Source organism: Cryptotermes secundus, unplaced genomic scaffold (assembly GCF_002891405.2).
Source record: "Cryptotermes secundus unplaced genomic scaffold, Csec_1.0 scaffold537, whole genome shotgun sequence".
Classification (NCBI taxonomy): domain Eukaryota; kingdom Metazoa; phylum Arthropoda; class Insecta; order Blattodea; family Kalotermitidae; genus Cryptotermes; species Cryptotermes secundus.
The window spans coordinates 2341120-2361333 of NW_019740661.1; the positions used below are offsets into that span (position 1 = coordinate 2341120).

The 20214-nt window shown below is 36.7% G+C and overlaps 1 protein-coding gene across 10 annotated transcripts in view; it reads right to left on the reverse strand.

The window, feature by feature from the left end:
* Positions 1-997: 997 nt before the first annotated feature.
* LOC111872496 (protein retinal degeneration B) overlaps positions 998-20214 on the reverse strand; it is a 159934-nt gene continuing 140717 nt past the window's right edge. For 6 of the 10 annotated variants that reach the window (XM_023866474.2, XM_023866470.2, XM_033754731.1 and 3 more), the window contains 3 exons: positions 16621-16801; positions 14542-14816; positions 998-2557 (listed from right to left, as the gene is read on the reverse strand). In XM_023866474.2, the coding sequence (XP_023722242.1) occupies positions 2440-2557; positions 14542-14816; positions 16621-16801 (574 nt within the window). In that variant the 3' untranslated portion in view covers positions 998-2439. Of the gene's footprint in view, positions 2558-6767; positions 6869-8505; positions 8594-14537; positions 14817-16620; positions 16802-20214 lie in introns of those variants that run through there. The other 4 variants (XM_033754733.1, XM_023866475.2, XR_002844233.2 and 1 more) reach the window with 4 other exon arrangements.

Consider the following 20214-nt stretch of genomic DNA (forward strand, 5'->3'; position numbering starts at 1 on the left):
GTTATGTCTACATGTTCAAACTGAGTTCTGTTCATAATTGAGAACAGAAACAGATTACAGTAAAATGAGAGGCAATTTTAAAATGCTATACATTAAGAAAATGAAGTTTAAGTAACAAATAAATATTAAAGGCCACAAAATACTAATGTATGCCGGGTCAGTAGTTACGGCACGTGCTTTGCATCCTACTTCACACTTATATGGTATGTTTTTTAGTGCTCTCATGGCTTCAGTGCCACATGGAAACTGGCAGGTCACACAACACATGACGTGCACTGTGTCTACTCTGTAGCAATAGGCATGTTTCCCAGCAACCTCAGTGCTACCTGGCAACCTGCGGTCACAATAAATGAAATGTGAAATATGCCAGGAAACGAAGAAAACAAAAGCAGACAATCGTAATACACATATAATATGATAGGAAAAGGAAAAAGAGCTCATCTCCATGTGCTTTATTTTCAGTTCGCTATGGCTCATCTGATTTTCAGCAAACTTTTGCCTTTCAGTTAGCTATGACTTTACTTGTAAAGAACAGATTCCTTAAACTCTTAAAACATATGCCTTCATGCTAGTAAGTCAAAGATATTCTTTTAGAAGGTATAAGGCTAAATTTATCAAACCTCCAGATGAACTGACATGCAGAAATACTATAATCTGTTACTGTTATATGAAACAAGGCAGAATATATGATGCATCAAGCTATCTGCATAACATGAGCAAAGAATAATTAGAAGCTGTAAGTTATAAAAAAGTAAAGCTATCCCTGTAACAGGCCGTGATGGCCCATAGGGTTGTGAGACATTGAGGGTCCCATATTATCTAGACAATTGGCTCAAAGATGGTGGTAAGATTGTCAGCCTTACATGCCAGCTGCGCTTTACTCCCCAGGAAAATTATTTAATTAATTCCTGGTACTCATTTCTGTTAGAGGCTGAGTCGACCCCAGGGCCATAGTGCTGCTGGAAGGATTAAGTCAATTGAAAAAAATTCAGTGACCTCATCGGGACTTGAACCCGCGACCTTCTGGCTTGTAGCATTGTGCCTCAACCAACTACGCTACTGCATGCCCCCTAAAAAATGGAAGTACTGAGTGTAATATTTTGATAATGGATTTTGTTTAATGGATCTGGCAATCATAACTGGTCGATTAACAGAGAATCCTGACTTTGAACTAATGTACATTTCAGAATCCTATATGCATTGATATTAGACCTTTGATATGTGATTTGTGGAGTCATTCTGCTTTATAAGACTGACTACTTCTGTCATATTAACAAATGCTGGGAACTATGATAGACAATATTTATACAGAACACACAAAACATGAATATACAATGGAATCTATAGTACAGTGTTGCTGAGGGAGAATAGAACAGAAAGGGCGCAACCTAACCTAATTTATAAATCTAGAGAGGACAATGAACAGGCATGAACATACCACACATAAATTCATATATTATGGTACATGCAACTTTTCTGCAAAGGAACAGTCATTTCATGTGAATATTCACATATACATTTATAAGCGTCATGTTTCATGTACAAATGTTTTGTCACATTTGTTTTCACTACTACTTGCACACACCATGACCATCTTCCATGAGGTTTCCGAGCACTTATGATTATACATCAGGATAAACTGAATGTAGTTTATTATAAAGATTATGGTCTTGCTGGATGCAATACCGTATAGTTTCGTAGACATATATCTATCATATATCTCAAAGCACCATACTCTAAATATTTACTGAGAACCTCAATCTCACATAGTTTATTCTACCTGATTTCAGGGATCATATTGCAAAAATCTTTCCATGAAAAAGTAAGTTCACATTAAAATATGTTATAATTTATTTAATTAAATCAAATTAGTAATATGAGAAACCATATGGCATGTGGTCATAGCTACACATGTAGAATCTCATGCACTCAAAGACAGACATGAAGTCAAAATACCCTCTCGAAAAGTAACCACTAGATAAAATCATTTCTTTCTTCATTTGAATGTCTTTAGCTCCAGACAACTGCATTCTGAAAACTAGTCTTTAAGTACATCCTTGCAATTAACAAACATACTGTGAAGTTTCTTACAATTGCTTTAGATGTATCAACGTTCATATAGTCGGTTTGATTGTTGTTGTTTGTATGAATATGATAATTCTTCATTAAATAGCTCATTTCATCCACGACATGGTAATGCACTCTGATGGCCACACAGACTAGATACAATACATGTATGTGTGATGATATCTTTCACATACTATCTCTCTTGTTTACAATCTCCCATCTTCCTGCAAAGACTAGAACATAATAACAACTAAGGGTAAATCATGTATGGGCTTTCACCCACGTTGGGCTCTTGCAACCGACAACTTTGCCTGTCATGTAGGAATGTCTTCCAGTAGCAGAATGGACTAGATTCATTATAAGTAAAGAGTGTCAGAGTTTATCAGATGGAAGACGGGTAGATGTATGACGTGGTGAACGTCCACCGACACTTCTTTCTGAAGACCCGATTCCACCCATAAGTGGATATGATGTGGCTCGTTTGGCAGACCTGCAAAAATAGGGCTACAGTGGCACTAATATAACCACTAGTCATGCTAAATCTTTATTTCTTGAGTATATTAATCTAAGATGTACAGGGTCAACTGCAGCACTAATTAATTATGCAACTGAGCATAAACATTATGAGATGGATAAAAGGAAAAGAAACACAGATGTGAATTCATTATGGCATTCTAACAAACATGGGTTCATAACTGAAATTACAAATCTGCAAACAAATCCCTACTCTTCATCATGATTCTATCATACTTTCTACTGATGACAGTGATTTACACATTAAAGTACATACATGTAGATTAAAATGAAGTGTGGTGAGTGGAGTATATCTTACTGACTGAGATTCTGAATGAAGATAATTCATATGATGTGAGTGGTTTGATGCATTGTCTTTTAATTCATGCAGATAATCAACCATTCTCATGGCATGATAAAGAAATGGCAGCACTGATTTGGTTTGGATAATCACTGGAGTTGTTAAAACGGAATTTATTATTATTATTATTATTATTGATATTATTATTATTATCATCATCATCATCATCATCATCATCATCATCATCACTTATTCATTTTCATGCTTACTCAACAGCCCAAAGGCGAATTATAGCGTAAGCACTATTAAAGAAAGAAAGAAAACAAACACACAAACAAAAGATAAAAGAAGGCAACTTGTATCAGTTAGACAATAACAGTAATTCGGTTAGTACAATCACACCAATCATTGTGCCATGAGAAAAAAATATATATACATACATAGATCTTAAATACTACTACTAATTCAATAATTAAACCTATGATTATGGGAAACAGTTTTAGATCCACACTCATCAGTGTCCCAATAAACAATACATACCAGTTCAAGCACATCTACCAGAAGGACAATTTTTCTTGAGCAGATAATGAACACAGAAAAGTCTTGGATATATTGAGAAAATACTCAAAGACCAACAGTTTCCAAAACCGAAGGACAGAATTTAGAACCAAGGTAAATTTAAATAAGGAAGGTGATACCTCCTGTTATTTAAGGAGTGCAATTTTAACTGCTCTGAAGCATAACCATAAATGTAATGGACAGAAATAATAAATGATTAATATAAAGGAATGTAAAATTCTACTAGATGTGTTCCAATTTGTTGGCATCAGCAGACAAAATAGAATTTCAAACAATTAAGGTGTATTAAAGCTTGACTCGAACTAGGGTAAAATATAATAAATACAGACATTTGAGGGATGAGATGGAGAAGGATATGCTGTGAATTAGACCAGACCATAGAACATAATATGCAGAAAATATATAGAAATAAAGTTTAGAGTCAAGAAATATTGCAGGTCTATACCGAAGCTGGTAAGGGTTATAGAGGAATCACAAAGTTTATACTTGTAGATCAACGTGTTACTTTTTCTTAAGGATATAACTTTGGTTTTACCAATGTTGAGTTTCATACAGTCAGCACTGCACTAACCTTGTACAGATTCAATGTCAGGCTGTGGTAGATCACAGTCTTTAAGATTTAATGGCACAGTAGTTTTTGGCATCATCAACAAAAATTAGATATCTGCAGTAGTTAATTACATCACATAAGTAATTTATAAACACACTGAAAAGCAGTGGTCCTAAAACAGATCTTTGAGGAATACTGAAGAGCATTTCAAAAGGAAATAAAAGAATTCCAGAAACATGGACATGAGATAGCTTGTTGGTTAGGTAAGTATAACCACCAGAAAATTCAAAACCACTACTAAACTCATGAAAAAGTGATGCATGAGGGTCAAGGTCAAACACACTGCTAAGCTCAAAATAAATGGCATAAATTTGATCCTGACAGCCGACTATAGGGGTTATCAAATCAAGATAAGTTACCAAGGTGGTGGTAGCAGATTTACATTTAGTGAAATGCTGGCAAGGATTTAATTCAGACCTTAGGTAACACAAAACTTTGTTATTAATAGCAAATAATTTAGAAAAATCATTAAGAACAGAGATGAATCTGCAATTTATAACTTAGGCAATGTTGCCTTTTTTAAAAACAGAAACAATGGCGATGTGCTTCTATATGGTAGGAAAATACTGCTGAGCTAAATCTTGATTAAAAATATGTTTCAGAACAGGTCCAGAGATATAAGAACCTTCATAAAAAAAGCCAGGGATGTCAACAAAACTGACAAATTTAAACAGTTTCAGACCTTTAAGAACTTTAAAAATACATGAATCAGAATTAAGAGCTGAAAATAAAAATTCAGAAGATAAAAGGGAAAGACCCATGGACAAGGTTTATTACATACAGACTGAAAAAGTTTAGAAAAGTTATCAGCAACTTTTTTAAGTTTTGACCAGACCAGTACCCAGTACCACCAATCTCAAGCTGAACAGAAGTTCCTACTGTTCTGATCACTAACAGTACCATAAAATTAGAGATTCCTATTACTCTAATTATGGATAACATGACTGTCTACTATAATTATGCACTGAACCCCCACAAATTCCATTATTGAAAACTGAAATTTTACTTGCTTCTGGAATATCTATGCACCATGCTCTTATTGTAATGTTATATCTACATATTACAATTTCCAATTTACATTTTAGATATCAGTAATTATACATTCACATTTTATGTCTAAACTGCAATGTTTATAGCAACAAAATTTATGTGTAACTGATTCAGTGGGCTGCAAGCCATCTGTTGGGAAACACTAGTTTATGCAACTTTCATATTAACTGGTATCCTGCAAAACAAATAACAGTTACAGTTTACAGCTGTAAGACAATGAGGCCATAAGGATGCACTGTGAAGGTCTGTAAAGCACAGAGCATAAATTATGAATGTAACAAAAGAACAAAGTAAAGCACAGAATTGTTACATTTGTTAATGCCCATTCAACTGCTGCAATACATGAAAGAACACTGCAACACAAGCACCGAGCAATAGAAGATATAAGTCCCAGTAACTTTATTTCATATCAAGGAATTAGAAACTGATACTAAGATATTCAGGTAAATAATAAACAAGGAACGCTTACAAAGATGAAATATAAATCAAGTATATAACAGCAAATGTGTCTGTCCTAAACCGTACCTCCTAAAAAAGCCTATAAGACATGAACATTTCTATTAGACATCTGAACAGAACCCTGCAACTTACAAGGAAAGAAAATGAGCTTCAAGCTATAATGTGTGTTACTATGAATTACCAGGGTACAAGAAGCAACAAACATTAAAGTGACATAACAGAGTGTTTGAATTTTGAACAAAGCACGGTACTGTTTTATACTACTGGGGGCGGGATCAATATTCTTAAAATCAGAAAGTAAGTTACTATACATGTTACACAAATATGACTGTTTGTTGTACTTCATGTTGATAATGGGAAATACAAGCCTTGGTGACTCAGAAAACAGAGAAATAATAAAATTCAAATTTAATCTTGTGTTATTTCACTCATTGGTCAGCACCTCACCTTCACCTTTCATATAAGCACAGTGTCAACTCTATGTAGCATTAATAAAAGACCATATTACATTAATATAAAATACAAATAGATAATTCTGCAAATGACCATTATAATATGTCAGAACATAATAAGTTCTTAAATTAATAAAATATGAACAAAGTAGATTCTGAGAAAAGAGAAAGCACTAATGCAGAGGAACAGTGACAGAATACAACAGTGGAAATCTAATCTACATTGTGGAATATCTTGAACAGGAATTGAACAGCAAGTACTCATTATGCAAATTACAGTTCATGTGAAATACAGAGTTATTTGGATGTATTCTTCTTCCTCTGCTATATAATCAAGGCATTTTTCTTCAACAATACCCATATAAACTTTTGACATAATTAGTTTATGTCTCAACAGAAAAGTGTATTTCCATTTGGGCAAACATAAATAAACATGTACACAGACCGAATTCTGACATTAAACAATAAGGACACAAACAAATATGTACTGTGGCTCATGTCTCACACACTTATTTATATAAAGTGAAGTCCCAAATATTTCTTAAGAAATCTGTCACATTATGAACAGTTTAACTTCTTGTCATCGGCTAAGAACAGGATTTCAGATTTGATTGCTTCCAAATGTAAAAATGAAGATTTTAGAAAATGTACTTTCAGGAAAAAATAAAATGCTACATCAGAGTTCCACTCTAGTGTGTAATGGGCATTAAATGAAAAACTAAACTTGGATAGTTACCATAGATACTGCACCTGTTTCTCTATCTCTGCTACACATGACTAATGTAAACTTTTCTCTTAATGTTGCCACGAGCAGGGGAAGTGGTTGCAGCCTCACTGCTGAAACAAATCAGGACCACTCCATTCACACCCCCCCACAAACACAACCAGTGCCACCTGGGGAAAGCACTGCTTCATATGCATCCTGAAGAACTCCAGTTTAGAGCAAATTTACATTTGTGCAGGCTTAAGTGTCTAACTCCTGAAAGGCTAAAACATAACTTTCTATCATTTACAATGAATTACATGCTTCTATTTCTTCTGTTTAGAAATTTGGTAAATGCTAAAAGCACATATATTTTTAACTGCAGAAAATTATTCTGTTTTACAAATACACTGGATCAGCCAGTGCAAACAGTAGGAACTACAGTGATAATACTTCAGGATCTGTTGAAGAAAATGATCCTACAATGTGGAGCTATTCTGTACATTATCCAGAAATTAGTAACATGTAAATCTTGGGGCCGCGCCATAGCTGAAGCGGTTAGCCACTGGCTTCCCATCGCGGCGGCTGGGGTTCGATCCCAGGTCTGATCAAGTGGGATTTGTGGTAGACAAAGTGGCACTGGGGGCAGGTTTTCTTTGAGTGCTTCAGTTTCCCCTGCCAATCTTCATTCCACCAATTGCTCCACAATCACCCTCACCTATCATCTGGGGCTGGTACAATAGGCCAGAAGTGGCCGGAGTACAAGGGACTTAGTCCAACCCAATAGCAATAACAAAAACATGTAAATCTTAAAAGGATAAACCCTACTTGCTTTCTGATTAAGCACCACATCATCAAGGTTTTATGATATCGCCACTAACAAGGAAGCTTGTAATTCTATACACAAACATAAACACAGTGTCATTGCAGTACCATGTCTGTCAACTCCTCACGCACATCAAAAGCAGTGCTTCTCACCAGACAACAACAAGGAGGGAACATGGGGGAGATACAAACAAAAATTAACACAACTTCTGGCATCAAATTAAATTTTTGGATCAACCTTTACAGGAAAAGTAGGCACCTAATCACATGCAGTGCTCAGAATGAAGGGGGGGGGGGACCCTGTTGCAAAAATGTGAAATGAACAAAGTGACAGCATTTCAGAGTCTGAAGTTACTAACGAAGGCTCATGAACTGATATCCAAGCCAGCCATACAAAGAACCTGAAGATGCTGACACTATGCCCCACTTCAAAGGAAGTTTCTAGGAACAGGACTTCATTTCATTTAAATTACACATTGAAATGACAGGAAATGGCACCAAAACATTATAAATATGGTATTATACCACATCCATTAAGCATGCCCACAAATTAAGGTAATGGTGTTCAACCTATGATCTGAAATGGCCTGCCAGGAAGTGCTAACCTGGAATATAAGACAATCACACTCAGAACAACAATACACCATTACATTCATTTTTGTCATTACACCAAAAACAAAGTATTTAAACTTTTGGCTTTATTTTTCCTTCTGGCTGCAGTGCTTAAAATATTAAATTAGTGATAATTTTGACGTTTTTAGACAAAAATTAGAACAGGATGCTAATGAACAAATACATGCAATTTCTGTATTAGTTATATTGACTTTAAAATGAAGCAAAGATAAGTAAAATCTTTGCTTAAGCACAGTGATGCAGCACAACAGTTAAACAAAAGCACATGTTTCTGCAGGAGTGGCAGGTGACAGACATCCATCACATGTCTTACCACTTATAGTAGTTGCTGACATGCTTCAATAAAAACTTTATATGACCCATGTTCTTCTTATGGCCTTCCAGCCTAAGGTTGGACACCACTGAAATAAGGCAAAACAAAAATTCTGACCAATATTTTAAAATATGTAAGCTAATCCATGGAAAATTGAGCATGATTACAGAACTAAGGTAGGCTTTACAGTGAAACCTCATTACAATGTATTTCATATCATCAGGTATAACAAAACCCATGCAAAGAATGGGTGCTTTATTTATCTCCAACCAAAAGCCCATATGCATAACATAAGAATCTTTCAGCTTCGCACACCGTATTGTACCCACATTTCATTATTTTAATTTCAATGTGTTCTGAAGAATATACTGAAAACAAGCATGTTATACAGAGTGAATCTGACATGTGCACACAAACTTTGGGGATGAGATCCATGTACCAAAACAAGTTCATGTAAATATGGGACTGCAAATGCTTCCTTTCTAAGTTACAGCACTGAAAGGATGCATTTACAAGAACTGCTCAAAATGTTCACCATGAGACTTAATGCATGCTTAGGTGCATCTTGTCATGGACTTTCAAACCCGTTCAAAGATCCAAGGACAGTTGCAGATAATCTGGCAGGTATTCACAATGTGCCGATGAAGTATTTCTATGGTGTGAACAGGAGGTGAATATACAAGGGCTTTGAAGTGCCCCCCCCCCACAGGTAGGTATCCAGACAATTCAAATCAGGTGAATGTGAGGGCCACACAATGGGTCCTTCTCTACCTCTCCATTGGTTATGATAGGTACCACTGAGGACATTTAGCATAATATGGCTGAAATGTGCTGGAGTATAATCAGGCATGAACCACATGCATTCTGTGACTGCCAGTGGCACATCTTCTAGGAGATCATAATCCATCACATACTGTTGATGGATTTTTGCTCTTCTGTTGGGATCACCATCTAAGGAATAGAAGGGGAGTGCATGCTGACTGATGGATGTCCCACAGTAGGCATCAATATAGACATTAAGTGTAAGTGTAAGTTAAGGAAGGAGAATTATTATGTATTGCTAATTATCTTGTTGGTATAATTGTATGTGTAACATTGTATTTATTTAATTGAGGTATTCAGTTTAGATTTTAACTATGGTTGAATTGATGTCTCTGCAATTTTATCTGTGATTGTCTTGTGACTGTTGTTTGACAAGTTTTATATTCAGTGCCAGTTGCACACTTATGAATACTCTGAAACGTTGATGTACGTATGTATCAGGCAAAACCATTTAACAGGAGATTTCTGCAGTGATCATCTGTAAGCCAACATGGCAAAACGTGAGCCTACAAAACAATCACCAACAGTACCTACCCAAACTTTAATGCTGAACTGTTGCTGATGTCTAGAATTGAGTATACCATGAGGATTGTCCTCTGCCCACTGGTGGTGGCTGTCAAAGTTTACGACACCATCTACAACAAAACCTGCCTCACCTGAAAAGGGCACTAACAAAAGAAAGGGAGGCTCAGTATATTGCTGTACAAACCACCAACACAAAGTCTCTTGGGCTGGACAACTGGCAGGCTTGAGACCTTGGACTTGCTATATTTGGTTTGGTATGGGAACTGCTCATACCACACCCTCCAGATGGTCATTTGTGTCACATTTAACTCTGCTATTATTTGTCTCATGCTGACACCTGGATTTTCTTCAACATGGTCCAGGACATGTTCTTCAATGTCAGGCATCTGGATGGATCTCCCTCTTCCCCAGTTGAGAGCAAAAGGACCAGATGTTCCAGTCCCTCTAAGCTGATGATAAATGATGGCAAATGTTTTATGGTTTGGATGGCGACAGTGTGGGAACATTACCTGAGAGAGGTGTATGGTCTTCCAGCCATTGCCATTTGCATGGCCATACATATGATGCATGTCTGCAAGTTTGTTAAATGGATACTCATCCATACTGTAGCAGATCTTCTTGTACAGTCTGCCACTGCACACAAGCAGTACACATTGTCTTTAATAGTGTGGCAAAGTGGTTTAAGGCAAATTTACTCTCGTTAAATGTGGATAAAACTTATTGTATGAAATTCAGCCTTAAACATGCAAACAACTTTGAAACTCAAGTCATATACAACAATAAAATTATTCCCTATACTACTGAATTAAAGTTTTTGGGGTTGGTATTACATAATAATATGTCTTGGAAGTCTCATATTGAAAATTTGGCTGTTAAACTCACTAAAGCTTGTTATGGTGCAAGAGTAATTAGACCTTTTGTATCATTGAACTCCCTTAAGATGATTTATCATGCATATTTTCATTCAGTTGTCATATGGATTGATTTTTTGGGGAACCTCTTCACATAGCTCAATTATTTTTAAACTTCAAAAGCGAATGGTTAGAATACTAATGAAGGCAAGACCTAGGGATTCCTGCAGAAAATTCTTTAAAATATTAAATATATTACCTCTGGCCTCACAGTACATATTCTCCTTGGCTCTGTTTGTGATTGCAAATAAAACTTGGTTCAGACAAAATTCTGAGATTCANTTTATGGTCATTTATTATCTTTTTCTTGTTCTATGACTGTTAATTACAAACTGGTAGTATTTTATGCTCAAGTAGTTTTGTGGTTGTACCTCTATCAATTAGCATACTTTTATAAAATGATTGAACTTTCCATGACTTGAGTGCGGTAATAGATGTGCTAATATGGTATTAAAATTTCATTTCATTTTATATAGTGGATAACTTTTTATGTACGAAGTTAGATAATTTGAATTGTTTTATCTGTTTATTAGTTCAAAATATTATCTATATTTATAATTTTTTAAATTGTTACCTTGTAATATTTATATTTGCTTGTTAATCTTATATTTAATTTTGACAAAATCGTTTTATGACTTCATGTTCTTTGACTTCCTCTATATCCAACAGTTGTACCAGCCTGGATTAACAGAAATGAAATAAATGAATGAATGAACATGACCAACACCACTCAACTTCTGAAACTGGACTATAAGCAGTGACACTGATTACAGCATTAAGAACATATCTGGTAGTCAAATAGAGGCTTCTGACAGGCTCTTTCTGCCATACAGGAAATATCAAGTCACTGATGGCAACAACATAAATTGAAATGGTCACTAAATTTGCTGGGCTGTAACTCTGAAAGACAGTTTGCACACCCATAATTGCATGAACTTGTTTCCTTGTTCTATTATATGGAATGCATCTCCAAAGTTTGTCAATAAATTTCAGACTCATCCTGTATACTCTGCCAACTCTCTGCTTTGTAGAATACTACATATTTCTCTTCCCTTTGTACGAATAACACTGTACAATAAATAACTTTTTACACGTATAAAAATCTGTGGACCCTATAGGAATGCAAACTCAAAAATGACCACAAGATGTATCTATCACTCACAGTTTTGAATGAATCGAAAATGACATAATGAGTAATTTAAAGATGTAATAGTATCAAAGCAGAAACTGCACATAAAACTCACTTACATTGCAGCTACTGATGACTGACATTTGTATTTCACCTTGGGGGATTTCCTTACTTATGTCCAGCAGTAGTTAGCCAACATACTGCAGCTCCACTTGCTCTAGCATCCCTTCTCCTTTGTGGGTATATCTTGAGGAATGTGTTCCCCATGCTCATCGCTAACAGCATCCAAATTTGTTTGGAAAAAGTTAAGGTGTGAATCCAAAATGTGAGTTTTTAATGACATCTTGCAGCACATGAATTTGTATGCATTGGTAAGTTCCTTACCACGTGATTTGTAATTTTGTGCAGTGAAGTTCCTGACCATTTCATATTAAACTTAGTTCAGTGAAAGCGGCCTCCGTAGTCTAGAGGTAACGTTCCCACCTCATGACTCGTAGTACGCGGGTTCAAATACCCGGCGGAGGTCGTCGAATTTTTAAGGGCGGAAAAATTCAGGGAACAAGTCCTCCGGGAGGGACTTTAAGCCGTGGGTCCCGTGTCGTAGCTTTACGGCACGTAAAAGAACCTCATATCTCCAAAGGAGGTCACTGAGCCAAATTACGGACGTTTGCCGCCCAACAGTAGTCTCTAATACCTCTGGTAGATGGGGGAAGCATTATAGATACCTCTCAGCTAGTAGAGCCGGTCTCGCTGGCTGGGCGGGACTGATGGTAAGCACCAGTACCGGTAGGATATAGAGACTGGTAGAATATCATACAGGGAAGCACAATGGACCAAGACAGATCTAAGTGCATGGGGAAACCCACCCTCTCCAATAACTAACTAACTAACTAGTTCAGTGAAAATTTGTGTTAAGGCCATGGATCAAAACAGCAGTAGTTTCTCAACATAAAACTGAAAGATCATAGAGGATCAAGGGAATATCTGTGGTCCCACAAATTAAAAAAATCATGAGATAAGCATGTCTGATGAAACTTTACATGAAGCTGAAGGTGCACAACTTTGAAAGAATTAAAAGCTGTAAGCGTAAATTTCATCAGAGTTTTTTTTTTGTATTAACCAGTGGTTTACTGATGGCATTTCTTTGACCTGGATTCAATGCTTATTGAAGTGGCCTTTCTTTATTTGAGCAATGATTTCCCTGTGTTTAGTTGCCCCATTCACAGAGGAAACAACAGAATTTTCTATAGACCAATTGTAAATCAAAGAGAAATGTGACCATTTTGAAGTCTCCATAATTATGCCAAGAATATTTATCATACTGGATATGTTTCACAAGATGGTGTATGCAGTCAAATTATGTCTTCTTACGAATGGTGTGTGCTATTGGAACTGAAGTGTATTTACTTCCATCATGGAGGAATATAGCTTCCAAACTCAACTTCAAGGAACTGATAAATAGGCACTAATTGTTTTAATTAGGATGTTGGCCAAGGACTTCCATGACAGCCAATGTTAAAAAAGTACAACAGATTTCCTTTCTGAAGAAAAATAATACAAAATCTTTTTAACACTTGCAAAACAAAGATATCTTAGTGTCTTTTTCTACAAGATGCCAAACTTTCAATCTAAAAGCCAAATGATTTTCTGGCAAATTCAGACCACAGACAAGATCACTGAGTCTGCTTCAGACATTAAAGACGTTATGCTGATGAACAAGTGGTTCAGGTTACCAGAGATCACACAAAATGTATAAAATACACAACAGTCACTGAGCAAAATCAGGTGACACATGAAAGTCAACATATAAGCTACATGGCAAAAATGAACAAGTATGGAACTGAACATGAACATGCAAACAGTGATGCACATAACCTAGAAAGCAGGGGTGGAACAGGTGGCAGATCTCTCCTGTCTTCCTACTGTAATGTAAATTCTAAAATTCTAAACTCCTATGTCATTTACAAACTGTGGTTGATAGAGAAATTATGTTTTCATTTTCTTAATCAGCATTAAAACATAAATATACATTATCTTAATATACCTGTATTACAAAAACACTGTTGAACACTGTAAATGGAAGAGGCACTACAGAGCATGGTAGTAGTCATCATCATGTTACTATCAATGACAAGTGGGTACTGTAGCATGCTGCTGGCTGCCAAGACTTGTGTCACATTTAAAACATAACTGTGCAAATAAAATCAGTGAATCAAATGAAAAGAAACTGACATATATCCTGTTGGACAATAAAAGAGGAGCCTTTTTTTCTTTGTAAAACACTGCTATGTCTATTTAAATAAAAATGACTCTTATTTCACGTATTCTTAATTCAAATTTCAGCATAATGTACTCTCATAATATCCTGAGGTCCCCTAAAGCAGGATGCAGTGAGATTTCACTGTATAAAGTTGAAACAAAAATTCAGTATGGAAATCTTATTCAGAACTGAGGTAAAATAAAATAAGACTACTATAGTAAGGATCAAACACAATCTCACAGAAATATGGCTGCTTGTAACAGTGAATGTCCACAAGACAGACAGCATCTGACTTCTTCTTCTGGCAGGTCTGCTACTTTTCACATATCTTCCCAACTTAGTATTGGGTTAGAAAAGAGTACATTCTCCAATAGAATATGAACCCTCACCTTCGTCTTCTGAGGGAAGCATTCTGTCCAGGCAAACCAAAGTAACCTCTTGGAATCACCATCCTAGCATTTCCCTGTGCAGGCCTAGAGCCACCATGTGCCAAGAGAGTAGTCAAGTGGGCAGCATAACCATCCTGCAGCACTGTTGCTAGCGAGTGGTGCTTTTTGGACACCTTTCCCACAATAAAAATTTGTTTTGCTTTCAGGCCAATTGAAGTGTATACACTGATGTCCTTACTGCTCCCATATGCTACATGCATCACCAACCCATGTTCCTGTAATATACAGAGACCATAATAATACAGCTTAGTGACGTCTTTGAACACAATTCCCAGTGTCTACAGCTGCAGAACATGACTTAAAAGATCTGCACCATTGCTATATAAAAGAAAAATACAGCAAAACTGCCAAAAAATACACACAGTAAAAATACATTTGGAGCAGTCACTATATTCTTATTTTATAGTGAAATAAGAAATGACCTTAACCAACACTGCAGTTTTTGAAAATTCATTAACATACATTTCAAAACCCTCCAGCAGTGTAGTGCTGAACTAAGTTTCATGAAAACTAGCCATCTAATCTAAGTTAAAGGGAGGAAGAAGCAGACATGAGCATACTATCCTACTTTTCTATGAAGAATAGAAAGTAGATTAAAAGAGAGAAAGTACTTTTTAAAGATAAAGTCACAGCACCACATACTACAGTGATTACAAAGTGTTTGATAGTCTTTTAAATGTATTCAAATTGGAAATTATGAAGTTTCTATATGTTTTTTTTTCTCACAGCTTATAGCAAGAATGGAAAGAACAAAGTCCTAGGCTTATGTAATCTAGATTTTATTATGAACCAAAATGGCTCAGAATTTCCTGACATTTGGTGGCCTTCATGGCCTGTTACAGGGATAGCTTTACTTTTTACTTTACTTGGTGGAAATATACCATGTTAAATTTCAATCAACACCGTGAAATGATTTACGGGATGCATTAACACATTCACTGATGGCCTCACGTAAACTAGGATTTGTGATGAATCACTATCACTGAAAATTGGACTTGTCCGACAACTTTTACTGGAAGCCTTCCATATATAATTTCAACAAAATCTGTGGAATGGTTTACAGAATATATGAAAAAGTCAATAAATACTGATGAAAACTAGAACTATCCAACAACTTTCAGCAGTCTTCCTTATCAGATTTCAACATTATCCACCAATGGTTTATGTGATATATGAAACAGTGCATATATGGCCTTATGTCAAGGCATTATTATGGTTGAAAATCAGAAATGCCCCAAAACTCTGTATGAGTCGCTCATAATAAATTTTAAGAAAATTTATCACATGGTTTAGGCACTGGTACTCATTTATTTCGCAAAAAATCTATCAGTAACCACTATTACATCAGAAATTGATGCACTCCCTTTCTTCCCAAAGCAAGGCAACCAGCATCATACATATTTATCATCTTGAAAAAGGCTGGACACCATGCTGTGATCTTTTCATGTCTATTCTCAAAGATCTGAACTTTACAACATCTACTTTTATTCAAAAGCTATCACTCATACAGATAAACCATTTGAACTTATACATTAAGAACTATAAAAGGGTCTTACAGAAAACTTTTTGGACATATACAATGTATATGTCCAAAAAGTGCCAAACAGTGTCAAAGATATGTGCAGTTCTCATGGGTATAATATTCAATAAAACAGAACTTATTACATAAAACATTCAAAGAACAAACTGTCACCCCTTCAAATTTAAGATATCTAGGTATAATGGTTAATCAGTTACCACCAAAAGAAACAAACAAGTAAACAGATATACTGTGTAGTCACTTCATGAAGTTACTTCATACAGTTAAATACATTCCAAAATTTGTAACTACATAAAATTTAGAGGCCATACACTTAATAGCATTAATGTAGCTCCCACAGCCACTTTGTTGTTATTAGAAGGGAAATGCAAATCAAAAGTAGCATGGCATAACATGCATACATCCAAAGGAAACAGTTACTTCTCTAGCCAGAATTGCTTGTGTTTGTTTAAGCACAACTTCTTGCATGTGGCACATACCTGTATGAGATTTTTTAGGTAAGTTGCCTTGTGCCCCAAAGGGTCTGTAGATAGTCCATCAGCAAAAGACACCAGTCCATGTGGAAAGTTGTGCTGTGAGAGCCAGGAGACAACTTTCTGCTGCTGCATGTCAGGCCGACCTGTGATGTATATGATCAGGTACCCCAGTTCCTGCCAGTGCCTGAAGCAATAAGGCAGTAAACTGTCACCAAGATGACTCAGGTCTCCAATTGTACCGCACTGTCTGAGAGAACAACACACTACTTGATGAAGGAATGAGATTCCAAAGTGTATTCTTGACAGAACTGACATGCATCATATTGTCATGTGTAAGTGACTAGATTTGGGGTTTGGATTTAAAACTGGATTTATTGAACACTTATAATGTGTAGCTATAAATAATTACAACAGCCTCACTAATTTGCATACTCTATAACTCATTACAACTACAGCACATACAAAGTTTTCTGTTCATTATTCTGTCATCACTAGTCGCTGCTAGGCAGTTGGTACTACTCGTAATAATGAAGATTCCTTACAGCCAACCAGGAAAAATTGCCTGATCAGTGGAAGGAGTCAATTATTGTACCAGTTCACAAGAAGGGCGATAAAACTGACTGTAGTAATTATCAGGGGATATCACTGCTATCAACTTCATACAAAATTTTATCCAATATTCTTCTCTCAAGGTTAAGTCCATATATAGATGCAACTACTGGGGATCATCAGTGTGGGTTTCGATGTAACAGATCAACTATAGATCAGATCTTTTGCATTCATCAGATATTGGAGAAAAAATGGGAGTACGATGAGACATTACATCAGCTATTCACAGACTTCAAGAAAATGTATTGTACGATATTCTGATAGAGTTTGGGATACCCATGAAATTAGTTAGGTTGATTAAGATGTGTTTAAACAAAATGTATAGTAAAGTGTGTGTAGGTAAATATTTGTCTGAAAAATTTCCTATCCAGAATGGTCTAAAGCAAGGAGACGCTTTACCACCACTCCTTTTCAACTTTGCTTTAGAATATGCCAATAGGAAGGTCCAGGGAAACACAGTGAGACTGAAATTAAACGGGACACATCAGCTGTTGGCCTATGCCAATGATGTGAATTTACTGGGTGATAATATACAGTAGATACCATAAAGAAAAACACACAAACTTTAATTGACACAAGTAAACAGGTTGGTCTAGAAGTAAACATAGAGAAAACTAAGTATATGTTGCTGTCTCGTCACCAAAATTCAGGGCAAAATCATGACATAAAGATAGGAAACAGATGTTTTGAAAATGTGGCACAGTTCAGATATTTGGGAACAACGATAACAGATCAAAACCTGATTCAGGAGGAAATTAAGAGGAGACTGAACACGGGTAATGTTTGCTACCATTTAGTCCAGAACCTTTTGTCTTCTTGTCTGCTGCCCCCAAACATAAAAAAATTAGAATATACCAAACTATAATTTTGCCTATCGTTCTGTATGGGTGTGAAACTTGGTCTCTGACATTAAGGGAGGAAGATAGACTGAGGGTGTTAAGAGAATATTTGGACCGAAGAGAGGTGAAGTAAGAGGAGGTTTGAGAAACTTGCACAATGAGGAGCTTCATAACTTGTACTCTTCTCCAAGTATAATTAGAATGAACAAGTCAAGGAGGATGAGGTGGACAGGGCATGTAGCACGAATGGGGGAGACGAGGAATGTGTATAGGATATTGGTGGGAAAGCCAGAAGGAAAGAGACCATTGGGAAGACCAAGGCGTAGGTGGGTGGACAATATTAAAATGGATTTTAGAGATATAGGACAGGATGGTATGGATTGGATTGATCTGGCTCAGGACAGGGACCAGTGGAGGGCTCTTGTGAACATGGTAATGAACATTCGGGTCCCATAAAATGCTGGGAAATTCTTGAATAGCTGCAGAATTTGCGGCTCCTCCAGAAGGGCTCAGCTCCATGAGTATGTAAGTAAGGGCCTTGCCATATAGCCTTGGTGTAGACAACACAGAAAACACCACTTCCAACAGTTTCATTATTGTTGTGTGTTGATATTTTGGTGCAGAACTATAATGTGGTGTCAGTATCTGTTGCTGCGGAAACATGTTTCCTGTGCCACTGCTAAGCAAGACTGCCTTTACACACTCCACTATTCCAGCATCCAGCCATCATGTGACACCATCAAAAGGAAACCATAAAGTGTGAAGAATACCATCTTCTGGAATGTGATACCATGAAGTCTGGTAGAAGTTTACGGATGTTTCAGTGGAATGTGCTACCTCTACATTCAGTGTGGGAGTGTCTTTGTACAGCTCCCAAATATACCTATCATGAAGCTTCTGCCATCTGGGCCAGAAGCCCCAATCAGAGATCATACTTCATCTACTGGTGCCACTTCTAAATTCCAAGAGGCCATAAAGGGTTAGGCCTTTATGGCCTGAATTATTGTTTTTGCATAAATTATGAGTAAGAGACTTACATGCTAGAGCAGTGTTTCCCAAATGGTATTAAGTGTAACACCAAGGTTCTGCAAAGTGAAAATATGGGGTTCCACAAGAACATTCTGTTAAACTTTAATGGCCGAATGTTATATATATATGCAGCAAGCAGCACCCTGAGTTGGCCGAATATTATATATATATATGCGGCAGGACACGTGCTCTCTTTGGGAGTGCTGACAGTTTGACCTTGGGTTTGAAACCAAAACAAACCCAGGCAAGGTCATGTCAGTGGTTCATTCCTTAGCTCTGCAAAATGAAATCGTTCATCAAGGTATTGGTTTCGATACTATTTGTGTTTAGATATAGCGGCCTCCGTAGTCTAGAGGTAACGTTCCCACCTCATGACTCGTAGTACGCGGGTTCAAATACCCGGTGGAGGTCGTCGAATTTTTAAGGGCGGAAAAATTCAGGGAACAAGTCCTCCAGGAGGGACTTTAAGCCGTGGGTCCTGTGTCGTAGCTTTACAGCACGTTAAAGAACCTCATACCTCCAAAGGAGATCACTGAGCAAAATTGCGGACGTTTGCCGCCCAACAGCAGTCACTAATAACTTCTCAGCCAGTAGAGCTGGTCTGGCTGGCTGGGCGGGACTGATGGTAAGCACCAGTACCGGTAGGATATAGAGACTGGTAGAAATCATACAGGGAAGCACAATGGACCACTACAGGTCTAAGTGCATGGGGAAACCCACCCTCTCTAATAACTAACTAACTACGTTTAGATATGACTGTTTATGACCTGGTCAGCCAAATATAGCCCAGCTTTGTGTCCAGAACTGATGAGAAAATATTCATAAGTGCTTGCATATGAGTAACTCCAGAGCCTTCAAGGAAGTGTGAAACATTCAAGGATTGGTTTTCAGTGGAGAATTATCAGTTAGGAATTTAGTGTCAGATTGTCTAACATTTCTTTATCAGTTAACCCTTTGACGTTGTCATTTAAATTCCGCGGCCTCGGCTCCTGCGGTAATATATTCAGCCGGCCATTTAAATTTTGCTCGAAAATGATTTATTCATCATTGTTCTTAAATTCTATGAGATAGGAACATGAAACTTTCACTAAAATGATCTTAAATGGTGGTTTTATAACCT